The sequence below is a fragment of the Lagenorhynchus albirostris genome, chromosome 9, assembly GCF_949774975.1.
Source record: "Lagenorhynchus albirostris chromosome 9, mLagAlb1.1, whole genome shotgun sequence".
In the NCBI taxonomy this organism is placed as follows: Eukaryota; Metazoa; Chordata; class Mammalia; order Artiodactyla; family Delphinidae; genus Lagenorhynchus; species Lagenorhynchus albirostris.
In genome coordinates, this window is record NC_083103.1 from 43,238,786 (window position 1) to 43,263,220 (window position 24,435).

General features: G+C 44.0%; 1 protein-coding gene across 1 annotated transcript in view; it reads right to left on the bottom strand.

The window, feature by feature from the left end:
* Positions 1 to 24,435, bottom strand: part of MICAL2 (microtubule associated monooxygenase, calponin and LIM domain containing 2) — a 219,157-nt gene that overhangs the window by 42,331 nt on the left and 152,391 nt on the right. The window contains exons 29-31 of the mRNA XM_060159652.1: positions 19,464 to 19,538; positions 14,635 to 14,771; positions 12,094 to 13,435 (exon numbers count right to left, since the gene is read on the bottom strand). Of these exons, the coding sequence (XP_060015635.1) occupies positions 12,094 to 13,435; positions 14,635 to 14,771; positions 19,464 to 19,538 (1,554 nt within the window). The remainder of the gene's footprint in view (positions 1 to 12,093; positions 13,436 to 14,634; positions 14,772 to 19,463; positions 19,539 to 24,435) is intronic.

The following is a 24,435-nucleotide window of genomic DNA, read 5'->3' on the forward strand; positions in this document are numbered from 1 at the left end:
GGTCTCTGCCCCTGGCTTCTGCTAATATTTGATCTTTGACCCCAATTCCTGACAAAAAGGTCCTAAAACCCTTGGAATTTCCCAGGTGATAGGAGTTTCTTTTGTTCTAATGAGGTGGCTCTTGGTGGGCTTGTGGATGGGGACTGGTCACTAGAAAGACCAAGCCATGATTAGAAGCTTGGAACTATCATCCCTACCCCTCCATCCTCTGAAGAGGGGAGAGGGGCTGGAAAGTGAGTTAATAATCGATCATACCTATGTGATGAAGCCTCCATAAAAATCCCTGAAGTACAGGGTTTAGAGAGCTCCCAGATTGGTGAACACATCCATGTGCTGGGAGGGTGTTGCACCCCAGCTCCATGGAGACAGAAGCTCCTGTGCTTGGGACCCTTCCAGACTTCACCCGATGTATTTCTTCATCAGGCTATTCATCTGTATCCTTTATCATATCCATTATAATAAACTAATAAGTGTAAGTAGGTGTTTCCCTGAGTTCTACACCAGACTAGCAAATTATTGAACCCAAGGAAGGAACTGGGGGAACCTCTACTTATAACCAGTTGGTCAGAAGTACAGGTGACAACCTGTAAGGATATAGAAGATTTGAGCAAACACGACTAATATATTTGATCTAATTGACGGATATAAAACAACATCCTCAATAACTAGAGAATATAATTTTTTTTCAGAGCACATGGAACATTCACTAAATTGGTGATATGCCAAGCCATAAAGCAAGTATCAACAAATTTCAAAGAACTGAAGTCATACATAGTATGTCTTCTGACAACAGTAAGGTTAAGCTAGAAATCAATTAATAAAAAATATAAGTAGAACACTTCAAAATGATTAGAACTTAAGCAATACTTTCTAACAACCTACAGATCAAAGAAGAAGTAAAAATAAATTTAAATTAACTGATGATAAAAAATATGGTATAACAAAATGAATAGAATGCAGCTAAAGTGATGATTAGAGGGGAACTTAGAGCTTTAAATGTATACATTATGCAAAAGAGAAAAGTTGAGAATTGATGCTCTAAGATCTACTTCAAGAAACTAGAAAAAGAACCACCAAATGAACCTAAGGAAACCAAAAAGGAAGACAATACTCAAGATAAGAACAGATTATGAAAGACAATACAGACAAAGCAGAAATAAAATAGAAAATTAACAAAGCAAAATTTTTCTTCTTTAAAAAGATGAATAAAAATGATAACTTCAAAAAAAAATTGATAACTTCAACGAAGAATGACTGCGAGAAAAGAGACAGAAAGCACACCTACCAATACTGGGCATAAAAAGTCCTACAGAGTACTAAAGGAAGCTAGTAACCATAAACCATTTTATGACAATAAATTTGAAAATTTAGATTAAATGGACAAATTTATGGAAAAACATGACTTGCAAAACTGACATAAGAAGAAATAGAAAATCCGAGTAGTTAGATATCTAACAAAAGGAACCCTCATATACGGCTGGTGGGAATATAAATTGGTGCAGCCACAGTTGAAAACAGTGTGAAGGTTCCTCAAAAAATTAAGAATAGATCTACCATATGATCCAGTTATTCCACTTCTGGGTATTTATCCAAAGAGCACAAAACATTAATTTCAAAAGATATACACACTATGCTATGTTCATCATTATACTACGTTCATCACAGATATATACACTATGCTACGTTCATCACTATGCTACGTTCATAGAGATGTGGTATAGGAGAGAATACTACTCAGCCATAAAAAAGGATGACATCTTGCCATTTGTGACAACATGGATGGACCTTGAGGATTTTATGCTAAGTGAAATAAGATGGAGAAAGACAAATACATATGAGTTCACTTATATGTGGAATACAAAAATAAATTAATTAATGAACAAATCAAATCAAACCAAATAAAAACAAACATGTGGTTACAGAGAACAGAGTAATAGTTATCAGAGGGAAGAGGGTACCAGAGGGAAAAACGGGTAAAGAGGGTCAACTGTATGGTGATGGATGGGAACTAAATCTCTGGCTGTGAGCACACAGTAGTGTATACAGGAGTCAAAATATAATGCTGTACATGTTAAGCACATAATGTTATAACCAATAAAAAGAGTACCTATAAAAATAATCTACAGCAAATAGAAAGATAAGCCTTCTGATATTGGGTTCAAAAGATAATGATCTATTTATTACCACTTCTATTTAGCACTGTATAGGCGGTCCCAGGCAGTAAAAGAAAGTTAAATAAAAGGTATACAAACTGGAAAGGAGGATGTCAAACCGTCTTTATTTTCAGACAACATGAATATCTGCATAGAAAATCTCACAAAAAAGCTACTAGAATAATAAGTGATTTTAGCAAGGACAATAGAAAAAGTCAATTGCATTTCTACATATTAACAATGAGCAACTGAAAATCAAAATTAAGAAAACCACTCCATTTACAGTAGTAACACAACAAACTGTGAAATTCTTAAGGGATACATTTAACAAAATATGCGCAGGAACTACACACTGAAAACTAAGAAAACCTGAATAAATTAAGAGATATTCCATCTCCATGGACTGAAAGACTCAGGAGGTATCAATTGTTCCCCAATTATTTAGAGACTAAAAACAGTCCCAATCAAAATTCCAGCAGGCTTATTTGGTAGGAATTGACTAGCTAAATTTAAAATTTTTATGGAAACACAAAAGACCTAGAATAGCCAAAATAACTTTTAAGAACAAAATTTGAGGACTCCCACTACCTGTTTGCAAGACTTACTCTAAACCTCTAGTAATCAAGAGAGTATAAGGATAAACATACAGATCAATGGAACAGAGTAGAGAGCACAGAGGTAAACCCACACGTATATAGTCAACTGATTATCTATAAAGATGACATTGTAACACAGTGGGGGAAGAAGAGACTTTTTAACAAGTGGTGCTTTAAAAATTGGATATCTATGGGCAAAAAACTTTGACTTTTATTTACTATAAGAAATTAATTAGAATTGGATTATAGACTTAAGCCCAAAAGCTAAAAACTGTAAAACTTCTGAGAGAAAACATAGGAGAAAGCCTTAGTAACTTTGGGTTTAGAAAGATTTCTTAAATCTAATTCAAATTATTAAAAAAATTAATTAATTTGACTTCATCAAATTAAAAACTGCTGTTCTTTGGATGACGAAAATGAAAAGACAATCCACTAGCTGGGAGAAAATATTTGTAAACACATATCTGATAAAGGACTTATAACCAGAATTTTTATGAACTCTGACTAAATAGAGGGTTATAGTATGTTCTCAGATCAGAAGACACAATATTCTAAAGCTATCAAATGTCTCTAAATTAATCAATTTTAAACTGTATCATTTATAACTGCACACACAAAAGTTGAACACCAGGGAATATATGTAATGAAAATTGTGCAAGATAACTACAAAACACCGACAGAAATTGCAGAAGTCTTTAGGAATGTATCATGTCCAGGGATTTGAAGACTTACTATTATAAAGATGTTAATTTTCTCCAAATTTATCTCTGGAGTCAATGCAATACTAGTCATATGCCCAGAAAATATTTTTGTGGAAATTGATGAGTTGATTCTGTAAGTCATATGGAAATGCAAAAGGCCAAGAATATTAAACAATCTTGAAGAACAAATTGGAGAATTTACTTCAGACTATGAAGATTTATTATAAAACCACATAATGAAAACAGCATGATTCAGGTGCGAGGACAGACAAACCAGTGGAAATGAACAGAAGGTTCAAAAATGAACCTGCCTCATTAATGACAAAAGTGTCACTGTGATGAAGTGGGGGAAAGAGATGGCTTTTTAAATAAATGCTGCTGAATCAACTGGATAACAACATGGAAAAAAAATAAACACTCACCCTACCTCACAGAATATACAAAAATCTATCTTACGTTGGTCATAGACTTAATCATGAAAGATAAAATAATAAAACTTCTATAACAGTGTTGTACAATAGAAATCCAACATGAGCCATGTATGTCATTTATAATTTTCTAGTAGCCACATTAAAAAATGTAAAAACAGACAGATGAAATTAGCCTTAATCATATATTTAGCTCAAATTTCAAAAATATTATCATTTCAATGTGTAATCAAATATAAAAATATTAATGAGATCTTTTACATTATTTCATTCAAACTAAGTCTTCAGAATCTGGTGCATATTTTATACTTACAGCACATCTTGTTTCTTGTTTTTTTTTTTCATATATAGCTCCTTTATTTGTGGAAAAGATTTGTGGAAAACAAGGTAAATTTTATAAAAATTACATGCACTCCCAAAATGAAACTCATCACTGGTGATAAATAAGTGACTGAAGTAATAACCAGTTTACCTGGGATGATTTGCCGGGATGCTAAAGGGGAGAGATTACTTGGTACAGCCCGCTATATGCACCAAAATAATAGTTACTGACCTTTGAAATTTACGGAAAGAACCATACAAATGGTTTTCAGATATAACTTTAATATTTTGGAAGTATTTGTATGGTTTTTTAAAATTTTAAAATATTTATTTATTTATTTTTGGCTGCGTTGGGTCTTTGTTGCTGTGCGCGGGCTTTCTCTAGTTGCAGTGAGCAGGGGCTACTCTTTGTTGCGGTGAGTGGGCTTCTCATTGCGGTGGCTTTTCTTGTTACAGACCACGGGCTGCAGAGCACAGGCTTAGTAGTTGTGGTGCATGGGCTTAGCTGCTTCGCAGCATGTGGGATCTTCCCAGACCAGGGCTCAAACCCGTGTCCCCTGCATTGGCAGGTGGATTCTTAACCACTGTGCCACCAGGGAAGCCCTTGAATGGTTTTAAACATGGGCTTGAATTTGTAAACATCTACAACTTTCCCCCACAAGGACTCCCAGCCCAAGAGTAAGCTGTGGCTTAACCAAACGGGAATGTCTGTGCTGTTGAAGGCCAGTGCTACTTTCCACGGAGGGGAACATCAACCCTTTTCTGGCTTGTTAGAACTTTCAAGGCCCTTATGTCTTTGATGCTGAGCATCTGGCCAGGGGCATTTTGTGAACCAGACAATGAGAGCTTCTTGGAATGAGCGCATCTTGGTTTAGACAATACATTTTCAATAATTAAAGTGAAAGGTAATCCTATCAAAAGAGAAAAGTTGAGTTGAATAGAAAAATATTTTATACAGCTTCAGTTTTAAAATTTAAATCCATTAACATAAATAAAATTAAAAATTCAATTCCTTACTCACACTAGCCCTATCTCAAGTGTGAAATAGTGGCTACCCTATTGGGCAGTGCAATTCCAGAAGGTAACACACAGCAGTATCTTTGTGACCTCAGGATAGGGAAGATCTCATAAACAGGATGCAAAAATCAACAACAATAAGGGAAAATATTGATAAATTTGGCTTTATTAAAATAAGTGCCTTTGTTTATCAAAAACACCTTTAGAGAGTGAAAAAAGTTAGCGGAAGAGTGGGAGAAGATGTTTTATATATACATATATCTGACAAAGGACTTATATCCAGAATCTACACAGATTACAAACCAATAAGGAAAGGGCTGACTACATAATGAAAGTATGGACAAAAGACTTGAATAGAGATATCATACAAGAAAATATCTACATAAGCATGTGAACAGTAGTGCAACATCATTATCAGGTAAATGCCAATTAAAACCATAAGATACCACCACACGCCCATAAAAATGGTGACATTAACAAAACAAAACAAAACTGAAACTATGGAGTGTTCTCAAGGATGTAGGTCAAGGGGAGCTCTCGGTTCCTGCTGGAGGGTATACACATTGGCACAACCACTTTGGAAAACCATTTGACAGTACCTACTAAAGCAAACCAATCACGCCTAACCCCAGGACCTAGCAATTCACTCCCAGGTACGTACTGACAGAGATTCTCTCTTCGCCCATACTCTAGCCAAGCTCACCTGAGCCCCCTCGACTAGACCTCAAACTTGGCCCGTAGCAACTAGGCTCTCAACACAAATAGTTTAGCCCACCCTCTTCTTCCTACACTGAAAGACTTAAACACTGGCAGTTTCTAACAGTTCAAGGCCACATCCCTAGGATAACCCAGTCCCCCTTAAAGTACCTGCCTGAGAAAACTCAAGACTGACAAATGAATTTACTGTTTGTTTTAGCCAACACCTGTCTATAGGCTCCTGACCACACTTTCTTAGAGCCTTTACTAAAAAGGGCTTACAACTGTCAATGCTTCTTCCGTCCCTTTGAGATGTATATGTATCTCCTACCACTCAGGAGGACCAGAAAGCCAGTCCTTTCAAATGCAATCACCAGGAAGGATAGGGCCTCAGTCTCCCAGTTTCTGGGGGAGGATAGAATCCTAACTTCAATCACCGCCAGCTAACAGACCCAGCTGACCTAACCAGCATTTACACTAACCGACCGTGTAGAACTTTTCACTTCCCTGACTCTACTGAGACCCCACTCACACCTCTCCCTATTCCCTCATTCTCCCTGTCAAACACCCAGCCACCTCTGGCAAAATCGAAGCTGAGTTCAGTTCATACTGAACTCTCTTACCTACTGTAACAATAAATTACTAATTAAACTCTGTCCTTACCACTTTAACTAGTATCTGGCTTTGTTTATCTTTGACAATACCCAACAGAAACACTATGTATAAGGGTGCTGAAAGCAGCATTCTTCACAATAAAAACAACTGAAAACAACCTAAGTGCCCAGCGTCAGAATGCACCAGTAAAGAGTGTCATATTCATACAAGCGAATAAAATGAGGTGGTGGAAACCACTGCTACGCATATGGACATGGATACACATACAAGCGAATAAAATGAGGTGGTGGAAAAGAGGAAACCACTGCTACGCATATGGACATGGATACATCCCCCTTAACGTTTAGTGAAAGAAGCCAGGCACAAAAGAGCACGTACTTGTATTAGTTTTCTATTGTTGTGGGAGCAGTGAACACCATAGCAGCTTACAATAGCACCTACTGATTATCTCATAGTCATGTAGGTCAGAAGTGCAGGCCTGGCTCCACTGGGTCCTCTGCTCAGTGTCTCCCAAAGCTGCAGTCAAGGTGTCCACTGGGTTGGGGTCTCATTTGCAGCTAAGGGTTCTCTTCCAGCTCATTCAGATTGTTGGCAGAATTCAGTTCCTAGTGGTTGTAGGACACGGGGTCCGTTTTCTTGCTGGCTGTCAGCTGGTTGTAGCTCCTAGAAGCCTCCTGCTCATAAGTTCTCTCACTGCATGACAGGTAACTCCTTTGAGGCCAGCAGGACCATGTTTTTCTCATGCTTTGAATTTCTGACTTCGGGAAGGGCCCAGTCCTTGTTAAGGGCTCACCCGATTACGTTAGGCCTACCCATTTCCCTTTTGATGAACTCAAACTCAGTTGTCTTGGAACTTAATTACAATTGCAAAACCCCATACCCTAAGCACAGGAGTGAGAGCCACCATATTCACATTCCACCATACTCAAGAGGACGAGAGTACACAGGGCAAGAACATGGGAGGCAGGCAGCATGGGGTCCTCTCAGAATTTTGCCTACCACAAGACTGAATGATTCAAATTTATAAAGTCAAAAAATTGCAAAAATAATCTAAGATGACAGAAGTCAGATGGTACGCACTTTTGTTGGGTGGCACATATATTTGGGAGGAAGCATGAGGGAGTCTTCTGAATGCTGGTAGTGTTCTATATCTTGATCTCCAAGGTGATTACACAAATGTGCACTTTGCAAAAATTCATCAGTTTTGTACTTAATATTTGTGCATGTATTTTATACTGCAATAAATATTTTACACAAAAATTTTAAAAGAGAGGTTCTCAGGGTGCTTTGTTTAACTACATAGAGGAGCAATAATTAGCATTAGAATTGTTGGTATAAAATTGGCACTGGTAAGTGCTTGAAGTCAGTTTATGCCCCCAAGTAAAAGACTCTGAGAAGTTTATGTTTACCAATAATTTACCTGGCAAGGTGTGTTGTAAAAATGAGAAAAATTAAATTTCAGCTGGCTCTTTATTCAAGTGATCATAAATCTGAGGTATTTCCATTTGAATAAACTTTGAAAGTTTCTCACTCTCCGTTTCAATACTGTTTTCTCTCTCCATTGCACGGAAGTGTGCAGGAAGTTAAGTGTAAAGTGAGCTCTGTGTGTGTGTGTGTGTGTGTGTGTGTGTGTGTATTTGTGATTGGTAGGCTGGGCGAGGGCAGGGAAATACAAGGAAACTAATGGGCCTTATCTGATAGGGTAGGTAAAATCTTTGCATTCTTAGGATACTGACTTAAGAACACCTCAGAAACACAAAGCTCTTCTATGCGATGGGTCCAGGCACTATTTTCAGAGCTGGTCAGCTTTAACCTAATTCCATTCTGCACTCCCATTCTGTTCCAAGCTAAGGAAGTCACACCACTTCCTAATGAATATAAATGAATGCAGCCCTCCGTGGGAAATAAATCAGGAAAACACATTTACCCCAACTTATTCTAATCAGCACATACAGAAGTCATATAAATAGGATGTAAGTAAACTAAAGGCTAGTCTCACTATGAATTTGATGCAAAAATCTTAAATAAAATATCAGCAAACAGAACAGAAAAGTATATTAAATAATAAGACACCATGACCGAGTGGTATTTATTTCAGCAATACAAGGATGGTTCAGTATCAGCGAATCCATTACACAATTCATACTATTAATTAAACTATGGAGCAAAAATCATGCAGTCATCTCAAATTGTGCTAACATTTAATAAAATTCAACATCCATTCATGATTTAAAATACTTTTAATAAAACAGGACTAGATGGCTATTTTCTCAAAATATATCTGGGTCAACCCAGAAGCCAGCACCATGCTTAAATGGGAAAACATTTAATGAGATGCATTCTCATTAAAGTTCAGAATATAATATAGAAACCATTATCACTACCTTAATATTGTTCTAGAGATGGTGGAAACCAAAGAAACTAGGAAACAAAATAAGTTAGTGCTACACAACTTAAAAACAAGAGGTAAAATTATCATTATTTGTAGATGTTATGACTGTATATTTGGGGAGGACCTAGGAGAAGTCATTGAAAACATTTACAAGCAAAGAGAATTTAGTAAAAATGGATGGGTCAAAAATTACTATACAGAAATCAATAAATTTCATATACACAATAGTAGGAGGATAAAATGGAAAATATCTTATTTATAACAGCAACAAAAACAAACGTATCTAGTAATAAACTTAACAATAAATATGCAAGATCTGTATGATGCAAAGTTTAGAATATTCCTGAGGGTCACAAAAAAAGATATGGGCAAATGGAAAGGCAATTCATATCGTAAGGTTGTAAATTCTCACTGAGTTAGTTTGTAAACTTAATCCCATAAAAGTACTCACAGGATTTTGGGGGTACATAGGCAAGCTAATGCTCAGTCCATACAGAATATCAAAGAAGCAAGAAGAGCCAGGAAAGTTTTGAAAGAGAAGATCAATAATGAAATACTCTTCCTACCAGATGGTAAAATACAGAATTTTTTAAATATATAAATATGTAAAGGAAGATAATCAAAACAGTATGGAACTGATACATAACAGACAACTCAATAGAATATAATAGATGGTGTGGAAATCAGCCCAAGTACAGGAATCTGATATATGATAAAGATGTCATCTCACATAAGAGAAGAAAAGATGAATATTCACTAAATTATTTTAGGATAACCAAAGAGACATCTAAAAAAAGAAGGTTGGATCCATAGCTCACATTTTATACTAGGGTAATTTCTTGATATAAACATATAAATGTAAAAAAATAAGAAACTTTGTCCATAAACTTAGAAAAAGTTCTTTCTGAATTATATTGTACAAAGCCCAGAAGCCATAAAATGGAAAATTGCTACAACTATTATATAAAAGTAAAATTTTATGTGGCAAAAATCACCATAAACAAAGTTAAACACAAACAAGAAGCTGGAAAAAGTATTTGTAATTTATATCACAAGAAAAAAGCTAAGTTTCCCTTTTACAAGAGTCCCTACATATTATCAAGAAAAATACCAACAACCCAACAGAAAACTAGATAAAGATAGAAACAACAGTTCACAGAAAAGGAAACACAAATGACTCTTCAATGTATGAAGAGATGCTCAATCTGTAATCAGGCTGGTAAAGATTTTTTTTAAAAGTTGGGTAGCGCACTGCAGTGTAGAAATAGCACTCTCATGCTTTGCTGCTGGGGAGGGTGAAGCAGCACCACTTTGATGGAGGACAATTTGGCAATATCTATCAAAATTCTCAATTCACATGTACTGTGTTCCAGCACTTCCACTTCTAGGAATTTATCTTAGAGGTAAATTCACACATATGCCAAATGGCCCAAGTTCTTCATTATTGTAGCACTGTTTGCAATAACAAAATTTTAAAATACTTAAGCTTTCCATCACAGGGGACTGACTGGCTACGTAAATTATGGGACATCTACACAATGGAATACCATGGAGCTATGAAATGAAGGAGGAAGTTCTTTATGTACTAACACAGAATGATCTCCAAAATAAAATTAAAAGTTTAAAAAAAGTATGTACGATATGCTAGCATGTTATTATTTGTTCAAAAAAGAAAGAATATGATATGTAAATTTTCTCATATATTCATAAATTTTGTCTGGAAGAATGCCCAAGAACCTGATAATACTATCTGTCATCAGGGATAGGACCTGGACGGCTCAGGGACAGACAGGGACAGGGATGGGAGATAGGACTATTCATTTTGTGCCTTTTGTACCCTTTTATTTTGAGCCATGTGAATGTATTATCTATCAAAAAATGCACAGCATGATTAAACTTTATGATGTAATAAAAAGGGTGTAGTATACACCAGCCTGTCCATGCTAATCCTGAATTGGCTGAAAATAAAGTCTCTTGTTAATCTGTATAGCTTTCTGCGTAAAGCACCAAAAGAGAGAAATAATTTTTTGCTTGAAAACTGAAGTCCCAAAATAAAAGTTAAATGTTTTTAAAGTTTAAAGAAATAAAGAAAAAGTTCTCAACAATAGGGATGGTAGACTCAGTTTGTTTAAAGCAATCAAACAAATAGCAACAACAAAAAAGTGTTTACACTGTCTCTAAGGATATGAGAGATTATGTTACTTTTAAAAAATATTTCCTCATTGTTGAATTATTCTGATCTGTTGATATATTAATTAATTTTGTAATTTGAAAAATTATAATCGGATTTAAATATAAAAAAGCCTTAGGTCCCATTGGTAGCCAAATATACATAAGTGTGTTTAACCTAGTAATAAAAAAAATACAAGTTTAAAAGAGACACCATTTTCTTGACTAGTAAAATAGCAACACTGAAAAAATATGATACTGAATGCAGGTAACAGTGTGGTGAAAAGGGTACTCTCATTAATGGTGAAATATAAACTGGTACCTTCCCCTTGTTTTAATTGAAATTTACAACACGCCGTTGTAAGAAATAACACAGAAAGAACCTATATAGTCTTTACCCGTACAATTCTCTTTTAAAAAACAATTTGTCAGTGTCAGTTAAGAATCTTAAAAAACTCACACTTTTCAACTAGTAATTCCATTTCTTAGAACCTATCCTAAAAAAAATAATTCAAAGGAGAGAAAAAGCTATATGCATAAAAATGTTCATTCAATACCATATATAAAATATAAATATATTCATATATATATGTGTTAAACGATAAGAAAATAGTTCATTAAATAATAACATAAACACTAGACAGAATGTTCTACAGCCATTATATCACATTTATGTAGACTATGAGGTAACTGGCTTAATAGCTATGACATAATGTTGCTTTAAAAGATAAAATTTTATGTATAATAGTGAAAAATATTCATATGGTCAGTGAGTGGGAAAGTAGTGGAATTATGGTTGATTCTTTGCCTCTTCCAAAACTTTCTAGAACGTAATTTCAAATTTAATTTTTTCAGACTTTTTTCAAATTTTCTAAATTCAAGTTTTCCTACTTTTGTCAGAATTTAATTTGAGAAGCAAAAAGAGATGAAAGATGCCTGCTTGTTAACCCAGTAACTAATTGCCCGGCATGAACGGTAGACTTTTGTTAGGAGAGAGCCACTTACTTGCATCTTTCTCTGGAGAAGGAGGAGGGACCCCCTGCCCCAGACAGGTGCCATTGACCAGCTTCTCTGGGGGCTGGGCATTGCCCATGGGCGGCACCTTCCCCTTGGGGCTGCTGAAGAGGTCTTGCAGGTCCTTTCTTGGTCTGGATTCTCGGAGGAAACTCTCAAAAGATTTGTCTTTGAGTCTGAGGGAGGAAAAGAGTGAGGTCTTTTTCTTGGGATCCCTGGAAGCATCTGGGACGGTCTCTTGCAAACTCACTTTCTCCAGGAGGGTGGGGACATCTTCGATCTTGCTGCAGGGTGGGGACACGAGTGCAGGAAATGTCTTGGATGACTGGTTGGGCAAACTGTGGGTGCGGAGGGCAGGGTCAGGAGGGCTCAGGGCTGAGGGCTGGGCAGCCCTGGCGGCTGGGGGGCCCAGGGAGAAGAAGGCTGAGGCCCTGCTCGCTATGTCTCTCTTGGGGGACCGTTGGTCCCAGTCTTTACTGGAGCTGCTTTTCCGAAGGTTGAATGAGCGAGTGCAAGCGTGGGGTGGGCTGGTGGGCAAAGTCTTTGACTCTAGCTTGGCCCAGGCCTTTCTGCCATTGTCGGAATTGGGGAGGAGCGGCTCCAGGGACCTCCGGATGGCGTTGGCTATGAGCCGCAGCGGGGACTTGGGCGGGGCCACGCTTTGCTCCCTGGGAGTCCGTTCAGCTGGGGTCCTCATCTTCTCCTGAGCCTCTCTCTGGGCTGGTAAGGTCTCTCTCACTGCCCGAGGGAGCAGCAAGGGGCGGACTGGTTTCAGCACACCTCCTCCTCGGCCATTCTCGGGGCTTTTCTGGGAAAGTCGCACCCTGGCTTCCAGGCGCAAGCTCTTAGGGTTGGAGTCATTCCAATCTAGCAACCTAGTCTTCTGCTCCCGAGTGAGAAGCAGCTTCTTTAAGCCCGACTTCTTCTCCTCTGCCGGCTCTGACCTACCCTCCTCTCCCCTCCTGGGTCTGGTACTCCCTTCTCCAGGGTCCTCTCCAGCCCTGGGAGACAGCTGTTGGTCTGGCGAGCACCTGTCCTTCCCTCCAATGGGGTGTGGGCCTCTGTGGATGCTTCTGGTACCCACAGGAGGGGCCTCTGCTTCCTGACTCCCATCAGAAGCCATCTCTGCAGGGCCGGATGGCCTCGAGCTTTCGAGGCCGTCTCCACCAGGCCTCACCAGGCAGTATTCCGTCTGCTCCAGCACCTGGCCATGAGGGATATGCAGGGGGATTTCCTTGGGTGGTCCTTGGGTTCTGGCTTGCCTCAGAAAGCTTGGGGTGGAAGGACTGAAATGACCTCTCGAGACCTGGGAAGGAGGGTTGCAAACTGTCACCTGGAAGGAACAGGCAAAAAGGAGCAGTGATTTTTAGAAGTTCCCAGCATTTATTTATATGAGGAACGCACATCTCAGTCTATAGCCCCCTCCCTTCCTCTCTCCAGATCTCGGATACCCAAAGTCAAAAAGAATTCTGCCTAGGATGATTTCAGAGGGCCACTCTTCCTTCTAAGTGGCTGCCTTGGGATGGGCTGGAATTGGCCCAGAGCCCCCATATCACTGACCAAAGTCTTTCCTGAGCCTTAGATTAGGTGGGTAGGAAACCAGAGAGGAAAGCAAAGTCACTGACAAGCTCCTGGGCCAGTGAGGGGACGGCTGGCCTGGTCCCTGTGGGTGGCCAGGCACACAAGGAAGCTCAGCCATGGCCCCTACTAAAGGGCACATTCCACCCATAGGTATGTTCCTCCAACAACCGAGAAACCAAGGCTTCTTCTTTGGAGACCGTTAAGGTAAGGTAGACAGCTACTCTTCTGGCTTGGAGCTGTGGTGGCAGGATAGCCTTTAGGATCTACCAGTGACCCTTCAAAACCTGACTCATGCCTCTCACTACTGAGAAAGCAGCCATGTCTAGCATGCAGGAGCTTGGCCCTTGGCAAAGGGAGAATATAGAAGACTGGAGAAGGAGTGACTGTGCCCTGCCAAGAGCTCTGGTCATGGGAGCTTCACAAGAGTCTGTACTTTTCTGTCTTAGATCTTCTACTTCCCAGAGCCTAGAACAAGGTCTGGCAGGTAATAGAGGCTTGATAAACCCATATTGAAGGAAAGAGTCCAACCATGACTGTCTCAGTGATGCCATTTTCTATTCAAGGGGGTGTTGCTTCCAAGGTCCTCAGCTGCTACCAAAGGTACCCTGCATTCTGTGCCTGCCATCCTACAGCTGCCAGCTCCTCTACCCACTCTGTGAGCCCCTCAAGGGCAGAGCACAAGCCCTAGCAGCTCTCAGATCCCATGCCCTGTAAAGTCTGCTGAACGAGTGGGTGGCTGTGCCCTCCGTGGCTGAGAAGGAGCAGGGTGCACTTTCGTGGAAAGGACGAGTGAAGAGGTGTGGGGTGGACTCCTGACAGAGCATCCCTCTGGCCCTGGCTGTGCACCTGGGGTGACCCAAGGGTGCTGGGAATCCAGAGCTCAGTGTGGAAGTGGGAGGAGTACAGGCAGCTTGTCATCCTCCACCTGTGCAGGGCCCTGAGGGCACTTACCTGAGGCGGGGACAAGCTATCCAGAGCGTGCGGGACGCCAGCTGAAGAAGAAGACGGCAGAGAAGGCGAAGGCGAAGGGGAAGGAGAAGCTTCCTTTGGAGGCGCCATAGGTCTTTTGTTGTTCACTGGTGTCATATCTACCAAGGACAGAACACGCTCTCCATTACAGACTTGTAGCTTCCTTATTTTACCAGGAAAAGAGGAGGTTTTCAGTGAAGCTCCTCTCTATAGAGTCAGAAGGAGGAAGATGCCAGAGACGGATTCAGAGGCCCCGGAGCCCACTGCTTGGGACTTGGAAGAACAGGCATAGGAGTGTTGAACAGGCTCCTGCAGGGGAAGTAGGTCCCAGGACGAAAAGTCCAAGAACCACTGTGTCTCACACACACGTGAGAATGTCCCCGAGAGTGAGAACAGGGGTCTCCAGGCTGTTTCTGGGAAACGGACATCTACCTCTAAGGTTTGCCCTAGAGCCATCGTGGTGGGGAGCTGGGGCTGCATTAAATCACTTAGTCGATCAACCACCTGAGGCCTCTTCCCGTAAGATGCACGCTGGACCATGCGCCATGGGCACAGACAGGAGAGGCAGTCACCGCCCAGGAAACGGGCTCTTCCTCCCGCATGTGTATCACGGGGCTCTCAGACGAGATGGTTAGTTTGAGATTTTAAGAGAACACAGGGGAGGGAGGTTATAATGAGTGTCAACTCATTTGAAGCATATGGAGTGGGGTTCGTGCCAAGCTCCTGTGGGTCAGGGAACAAATGAGAGCCAGTGCATGTGCTGTCCTTCTCGACGGGAAAAAGGAGTGTGGCCAGGGCCGAGGACGAGCCTCATCCTGAACTGTGGGAGCTGAACCCAATTAGTCTAGTTACAGCAGAATTCCGACAGATGTCGCCTATAAGATTAATCTCATTCCCTCTCTCATGAGTGCACACACACACGTGCGCACACAGGCCCCCCTAGTAACCTTCATCTAAACTCCCGAGCATTTTGTTTCCCTCTTGGACCGTTTCAATAATAGGTCCTCAAAGGGATTCAGGAGACACCATCCTCGCTTCCGGATTTGCCCACTCACTGTCTGACCCTTCAGCCCAGCCAGCTCTCCTGTTAGCCTTCCTGGCACATAAAGGCTGTTCCGCAGAGACTTCCCAGGACCACTGTCTCTAACGACCCACTCCTGTCAGACTTCCTGCTTCTGGCGGCTCAGCTGACCCACTTCCCTTTCCCTCCAGGGTGTCCAGCCTTCAGATTTCAGCTTGTCTCTAAACACAATCCCCTGGCCTCAGTTTCCCCAAAGCTTTGGCTGAGAGGTTCCTCCTCTGGGACCCACCCAGGCCAGGCTAAACCCAGGCCTCACTCCAAGAGGCGTTCCTTCCAGACCCGTGTGCACAGCGGAGCCACACAGGGGGTTGTCAGTACTCCGTCCTGCTTTCCTCTTACAAATGCAAGCACGTTAGAGCTTGCGTCCCAGGCCCGGGCTCTGAAAAGCTGGCCACACACACCATCGGCAAGCTCCCCAAGGGAAGCGCTCCAGGGGAAAAGGTAACTTGGGGGAACAGATCTGAGGGCGGCAGGAAGGAGCTGCTGGGGACAAAGGCTACTGGCTGCCAGGAGCTGACGCTGGGTGGGGGGGTGGGGGCGGCTGGCCGGCCTGCCTCTCACCCGAACCCCCTTCTCAGCCCCCAATTAGATGGTTCGAGCCTAAAAAGGGAAAAGTTGTGAGCCAGTTGTTGCCTTGCTTCCTGTCCTCAGCTTGCCAAATTCCTGCTGAATTCCTTCTCCTCCTCTTCCTGGCCCCCTCATTCTCCTCTCTCTGCCACCTCCTGAATCAAACTCCTGAACTTGTCCCAAAGTCCCCTCAGCTCCACAGACTGCCTTTTTGTTCCCCCGAGGAGCGATCCGGGAACCCTGCGACACAGAGCCAGGACACCTTGGGAGCCAAGCTGATAGGAAAGCCTTGGGGTTCTCAAGGTCATGACCTGGGAGCTGCCCCCCTCTCCTGTGTCTAATCCCCAACCCCACCCAGCAAGTGGGATCTCTCTCCACACGTGAGCCTCAAGACTGTCTTCAGGATAGAAATTGGGGGCAGGGGCCTTGAGGAGGTGGGGGAAGCAAAACACCTGCCATTCAAGCCACTGCCTGGGAGGTGGGCAGTGCCTAGGAATGGAAGGGGAGGCCGGAGCCCAGCTGACAGGTGATGGGAAATTTCACCCACCTGAGGCCTTTGGCTTCCCTCAGAGGATGGTAAAGGGGAGCTTGGGACCCCACCCCTGTCACACCCACACCAGCCACCTGACACAGTGAGTTACGTAACCCCTCAGTTTCATCTGAAAAATGGGAACCCTAGTGCTGTTTCATGCGGAAGCTAAAGAAATAAAATGGAATAAAAAGAGGTGCCCAGTGCAAAGCACAAAGTAAATGCCACATGCTAGCTAAATATTCATTCCATCCCCTTCCCTTCCTCCCGTGCACATGAGTGGTGTCCAATAAAGGCACTGCTAAACGGCTGACCTGTTCCGGGGGGTAGGAGGTGCTGCACATCCACCCTGGCCAGGATTCCTCTAACTCACGGCCCACAGGCTTGGTTCTCACTGACCAACTCAGGTCCTTCTCACCCTTTCTTGTTTTGCTTGAAACCTCAGCATGGTCCAGCCAGGTCTGCCCTGCCCTCTGCAGGAGCCTCAGTCCTGGGTGCCACTGGCCCTTCCAGTCCCATTGTGCAAAGGAGGTCGATGAACAGATCAGGGTCTGGATTACAGCTCCTCCCATATCCCTCCTGGGTCAGCTGCCTCTTCTCTGGGCCCTCTGGCAATGGAGGCCTTTCCCTTGATCCTAGAGGTCATTCTGGTGAGTATGGTCAGCTGGGTGAGGGCGATAAGGGCAGGCACGCAGCTCCCTCCATCCTCTTGCCTGGGGCTGGGGCCAGAGCCAGCCTTAACAGGGCACTGAAGGAATGGAGGAGTTGGTGTGCCCCAAGCTCTGCTCCCTCCCACAGGACCAGCCTTGCCCAGTGGGTTTCCTTTTGGGCAAAATGAAGATGATCAAAAAGACGGCTCTGAGGGTTTTCACAAAGACTGGGATTCCAGGGTGCAGCTCCCCAGAACTTGGAGCTTAGGCAATACTCAAATCCTCCCAAAGTCTTGGAACACCCTCTAGGGGCTGCAGCCTGCTCAGGCCTAACCCACGTTCTCTATTTGTTCCTGCACTGAGTTCAACTCAGTTCAGCCAGCTTGGTCCCTGGTTCTTTAGTTTGTTCATTCATTTGTTCGTTCATTCATTCATTCATTCATTCATCCACTTATTCATTCGTTCTGCAAGCAAGGACTGGGTGCCCCTTCTGCACCAGGCTCATGCTAGGCACTAAGCCCATAGAAATGATTCAAACTCAAGGCCTGCCCTCATACCAGCTTTTACATGCACTTGAGAACCCACGCCTGATACTCCTGGGGTAACTAAAGACACAGCTGAGAAACCACGCCGCTGGTTAGCAGCCCCCTCTCTCCTGTGCCTCCTCCAGTGCCCACACCCTGCTGTGAGGGTCCCCCGCCAGACTCCCTGCTCTCACTCCAGATCAGGAACTTCTTGAGGGCAGGGCTGGGCCCCTTGCACTGGTGGCACTCAGTGAAGTCGGCTGGAAGAACTGGATGGAATCTGCATCCAAATGGACCCATCCACAGAAGCAGAATTCCCATGACTGGGGAGGGGCTGAGGTGCGGAGTGCGTTGGAAAGGCCTGCCCCAGGCCTTCGGTAAACGGTGATTCCCTCCTTCCCCTCGCCTTCGCTGCCTGGGATCACACAATGGTTCAAGAGTCATTTTAGGTTGTTCCCAGGTGAAGTGGCCGACTCAGGTGTGCCCTGGTCCTGTTCCAGAAGTGCCCATTGTCCCAGCCTGGCCCGAGTGAAAAGGGCCACAGGTCTACGGGTTGCAGAGAATGACTCACTGGCCAGGAGTCAGCGTTGACTCAGCAGGCAGGAGTCAACTAAATTAGCACGCTATTCCATCTCCAGTGTTTCTTTTAAGAAGCCTTCATCTAACCCCAGGTTTTCCTGGGTCTACCCCTCCTACAGCAAGGTCCGGAGAGGGAGCATGGGGGCAGGAGGAGGTGGAAGGCAGCGATGGACTTGGGATCATATGAAGAGCCCCTGCCCCCTCTCAGGATTGGAGAGATGGAATCTCTGCTTTGTAACTGGGGCAGCGCCAGGAACATGCTGGCCCTGGGACGCTGCGCAACCGGGCACGCGGTCACTGCGCCCCCTAGTGGGAGTCCACTGCCTTGGCACCCGCCGCGGGCCCTGGTCCTCACCCACCTGCTCTTCCCTGGGATGCGGGACCATAACCTGCTCAGAAAAAGGAGCAGCGCGGTGTGTATTTGTGCGTTTGTGTATGTGCGTGTGTGCAATGTGTGTGTGTCTTCGGATTCCTTCATTGCTTTGCCCACTACTGCACGAAGTCAAGCTGATGCCCCCAGCCCAACTCCAGTGTACTGAATCAAAATGTATAGAGCCCTCAGGTCTCAGTTTCCTCATCTGCGTTTCAAGAAGATTGGAGCGGATGGCTGCTAAGGTCCCTTTCAAGTGCAGTTGTAGAGTTCTAAGGCCCTGAGACTCCAGAGTGGGGAGCTGGGGAGGCAGAAGAAAAAGTAGCAAATCCCTTGGAAAGTGCTTCCTCTAGTGAGCAGTGGAAATAGTCCAACAGTACATTTCTTTCCTTGCCCCTCACATCCAGGAGGCCAGTTCAGAGAGGACATGTGAGGAGTGAGAACAGCTGCCCCTGGGAATTAATCAGACAGCTCCTGCCCCCTCCCACCCCCCAGGGAGCTCATGACTCACTCGACTGGAATTTTCTTCTCCCGCTCTGGTATTTGCTGGGAGTTGGAAACTGGAAGCTGTTGGCCCTCTGCAGAACTGTGGTGGGAAAAAGAAAGAGGGAGAGAAGATGGGGAGGGAGGAAGAGTCTGTTAAACTCTTTTTTTTCTTATGGCCCAGTTACCAAAAGTTAGTAGACTAATGGTCATAATTGACTGAGTCCCTTCCTTTCCTCAGACCGAACCATCCTGTCCCTATGACACACACTTCCAACTTTTCATTCATTCACTCATCAAATTGTTTTGAGACCCTGCTATGGGCCAGGTACTGCCCTCTTTCAGAAAATATCTCAAATTATGAGCCATCATTCTAACTCACCCATTGTTAATAAGCATGTGTGCATACATGTTTATATGCATACATGTATATACATTTGTCCGTATATACACAAGCATATACGACACGTTCATTTTAAGCAGAGCAGCTCTTTGGAGCTGAAGTCTCACATCAATGCCCCAAATGTGTCATAGATGAACCAGAGCTGCTCTCATCGAAGCCTGGAAGCTGCAGAAAGCTCCTCTCTCTCTCTACCTCACCCCCAGAGCCCCCAAAACCCTTTGGGAACAAGTTTTAACTGAACTCCTGGACACTCCATGGCCACAACCCCTCCTCTTGGCCTGCTTCCGATGGAAACACATTTGCAGGATGCTGTGGGCTGCGTTATGAAGACCCTTTGCCCAGCTGGGCCTTGAGAATCAGCTGAGCAAAATTAACATCACAGGCAGAAGAAATGGGTCTTAGCCATTTGGGACCTACGAGTGGGGTGTAAATGTACCCCGCTCCCACACTGGGCCCTCAGATTTGGCCTCAGGCTCCAGGTCTCCGTGGTGGTTCCATCACGGCCGGAGAGAAAGACGGGGCAAGGCACACCTGAATGGCTCCCACACGTGGGACCAGGAGGTGTGGAAGGAAAGGAAGCCCGCAGGACTGATGTGGGCGTGGAGAGTGGGTGGGGAAGCTTTGAACACAGCTGGCCCTGCCCGCCCTCTGTCTGCAGGAAGTCCTAGATTCCACTCCCCGCCAGGGCTCAGAGCTGCTGTCAACTCTTACCAGCCAGGCTGTGGAGCACAGGCGTCCACCCGACCTGGGGGCTTCCTTTCCTCAGCAGGAGGTCTTTCAGCTCCTGAGCTCCTTGGCTCCCCTCCCTTATCAATTTGGAGAGCTTTGCTCCTGCTGTGTCTGGTCTGGCGGTTCCCCATCCCACAGGTCTGCTGTCATAATCAAGCCCACGGGTTTGAGGGGGAGGAGCCTATGTGGATAGGTGAGGGTGCCATCTCCCTGTCTCCCCACTGCAGCATGAACAGTCTATGTACAACATAGGGCCACTTCCCCCTGCCAAGTGCAAGTCATGGATGTTTTACATAAGGAACAAGCACGGCTGATTCCTGCAGACCAGAGTTAACCTCTTCATCACCTCATGGAGAAATTACTCAAGAAACACAGAAGAGTGCCAGAAGCTCTTACTGCTTCTCCTTGGCTCTTAACTTTGTGGAATGGGATTTATTAGAAATGGTTAAAATTCATGAGAGGTTTTCCATCACTGGTGTTTACAGGGCGTCCATGCACACATTTTTACCACAACAGGAATAGAATGGGTAGTCATGATTTGATCCGGTAATTTTGAGCAGAGTAAAGCAGGGCTGTTCCCTTCTTTTTAGTTTATAGTATATTTATTTAATGTGTTTATATTTGTTTTAAGGGAGTACTTTTGGAGATCTTAGTGTATGACTCTCTGCAAAAGGAGTAAGAGGGTAAGTATTGTGACACAGGGTGCTGATGACATCATTTTATTAACAATAAATGTCCTCCATAGGCCATTGGACCATCCTGTTATCAAATTATTGCCAGAAAAAAAATGGATAAATACCGATTTTTCTAAACCAGAATAATTTAAGGGCAGATTCCCTCCTAACTGTAACTGGTTTATGTCCAAGAACCCAGTGCACTAGATCAATTCGTTTAGTTGTTTAGGTGTGCATTTTATAACTAATGCATCCAAGCAGGCCTCTAGGAAGCTGCTCTTCTGCGATTCCCAAAGCGCAGGACGTGGCCCTCCTGCCTGGAGGCATCTGGGGTGCTTCCATAAACGCAGATACTGGTCCCCACTCTAGACCCAAGGCATCTGAATCTCTGAAGGAGGGAACCTAGGAATCTGCCTCTTAAGCAGGATTTTTAAGAACCACTAAACTAGGTGTTTTAGGGGAGCATTACTGAGCATTTTCTATGGCCTCTATTACACAGGGCTCAGTTTCTGTTTTAAACCATCATGGTGGGCATGCTCTATGCTAAAGAACTTTGAGGAGGGGATACGTTCCTTGATGAGCTGTGGCAGTCTCAGAGTCTTTTCAAAGGTGGTAAAACATATATAATATAAAAATCACCATTGTAACCACCTTTAAGTATAGGGTTGAATGGCATTAAGTACATTCACGTTGTTGTGCAAACATTAATTCCATCCATCTCCGGAACTTCTTCACCCCACTGAAACTCTGTCCCCATTAAACAATAATCCCCATCCACCCTCTTCCCCCAGCCCCTGGTTATCACTTTTCTATACTTTCTGCCTCTGTGACTTTGACTATTCTCGGTGCCTCATAGAAGTGGGATCATACAATACTTGTCCTGGCTTAGTTCACAGTTCACTTAGCATAGTAACTTCAAGTTTCATCCATGTTGTAGCATGTGTCACAACTTCATTCCTTTTTAATGCTGAATAACATTCCATTGTGTGGATATAGCACAATTTGTTTATCCATTCACCTGCTGATGGACATTTGGGTCATTTCTCCTTTCGGCAATTGTGAAAAATGCTGTTATGAGCACGATGTACAGACCAGGAATCTTTTTAAAGCAACATCCTGGTCTTTTTCGGCATGCCCTCGGCTAACCTCCGAGTCATTTATCCAGGTGAAAATAGTGATTAACAAAGCTCCGTGACACCCACAACATGATGTCAACCCTACACTATCCGGTAAAGTGATGGACTCACCACAACCAGCAACACGAAACACAGAGCTTAGACTATGCCAGCGATTGTAGCCTTACAATGTGGTCTGCTTGGCAGTGATGGAAATCATGATGGATAAAGACAAAACCAACAGAAGATTGCTTGAAAGTCGTGAGGTCTATTCACTTCTCTGTCTATTAAGTTTCTTATTCTGGAATTAAACTGGACTGTGAAACAAAATGCTTTAGCCTCACGGCCGTGATCTCGCCACCTAACCCCATCCTCCTGGGAGAAGTTCTCTAGCTGAGTCATGTTTTGCTGTCATGCTCTCACCTGCCAGCAAAGGATGCTGCACCAAACAGCCTTGGGAAAACTATTGCTGCATTTTCTGCAGACCCCATTGTTCAAGACACGACCAAACACACCTCTCAATATCATCTATTTGACATGAGCTGGAAGATTTCCATAGGGTGAAGCATTAGGAAAAGTGGTACCGGCTCTGAGACCTGCTGCAAACCAATGTATTTTTTTTCCTTGTGAACAGTCAGAAGTAATTGTCTGTTTCCATTTGAACTCTAGCTGCCAGAAAACTCAGAATCAAATTTATGATTCCACTAGAGCAACCGTTTAGGATCATGGTCTGCCTCTCTGAGGTCTATACCTCCTAAACTGGTTTTCCCTTTCATGTATATATCTTTAGGCTTTATCTTTCATATATATAGACACACAATTTTGTTTTATGTCTTTCTTGTAAGTTGCCTAAAATCCTCTGACAGTTGAGGAGAAAGGAGAAATGGAGGGAAGGGATGAAAGGTGGGCAGTCTTCATATCTATAAATGAGGTGGCTGGAGCCCAGGGTGACGGAGAGGCCAGCAGTACCCAAGACTCTGTCCACTGCCTGTGCTAAGCCTCTCTGGACAGCACCACAAATGGTACTTAGCAAATGTGTTTTAATGGCAATTTGTTCTTTTTAAAAACAGCTCACATGAGAGGGTAAATCCAGAGTTTACAGGATTCTGGCCCCAGCCCTGGTCTTCCTGTGAAACCATCACTGTAAGAACATTTCTAGGTTCATGTGGCAGTTCTGCTCTCGGCCACCAGAGGGAAGCGCAGGACAAGTAGAGCTGCGGCTTTCCCGGGCAGCTAAGGCCATTGGTCCTGATGATGGCAAGCTGCTATTAGCCTGTTTCTTCCCACCCACAGGTCACTAGTTGCCCTTGACTAAATCAAAACATTCAGTTCAAGGCCCTTTATTAAAACAAGCCGGAATGCTAAAGACAATGGCTTCTTTGGGTGTGCAGCATCCAGCACTGGGCCACACCACTTACTAAGCTGTGTGAGTCCTTGGGAAAACACTCAGTCCATTTGAACACCTGTAAAATGGGCTTCATGCTACTTACCTCACATGGTCATCCTGAGGATGAAATGGGGCCGTGTACAGGGAAAGCCCTGGCCAATACAGGCACTCAGTGATACGGCATTTGTTACTGCGCATTCCACAAGTCACCAAGCACTGGTAGTGGCCCTGTGCTGCCCCCTGGTGGCACCAGAGAAACTGTGCTGCTCAGAGAGGTGTGTGGTCCAACAGCAGCTGAGCCCACCTCCTTTTCCCTCACGGGCTATGGAATGCCAGAGGGCCCCTCACAGATATTCAGAGGACGCTGCTCCAGGAAAGAGGGTGCTGGGGCCCCCTTATCTCTGCCTGTGACACATAGCCAGCCAGGCCCCTCCGCCGCCTTCCCACTTGAGATTCCAAAGCTGCCCATGGAGAGGGAGGCTGGGCCTGGGTCCAGTCCCCTCACCCCCACTTGTACCCCGGCCCCCAAAGGTCTCAGCTCCACTGCCTCTGAGCCTGAGGGCCAGGCCTACTGTCACGTGGTCCTCCATGAGGAAAAACCGTCCATGGGGGTCCCTGTCCCCCCTGCCCCCTTCCACCCCCATGTCCCAGGATCACGCAAGCCCGTCTGTCTGTCCCGCCCAGGCAGGCCC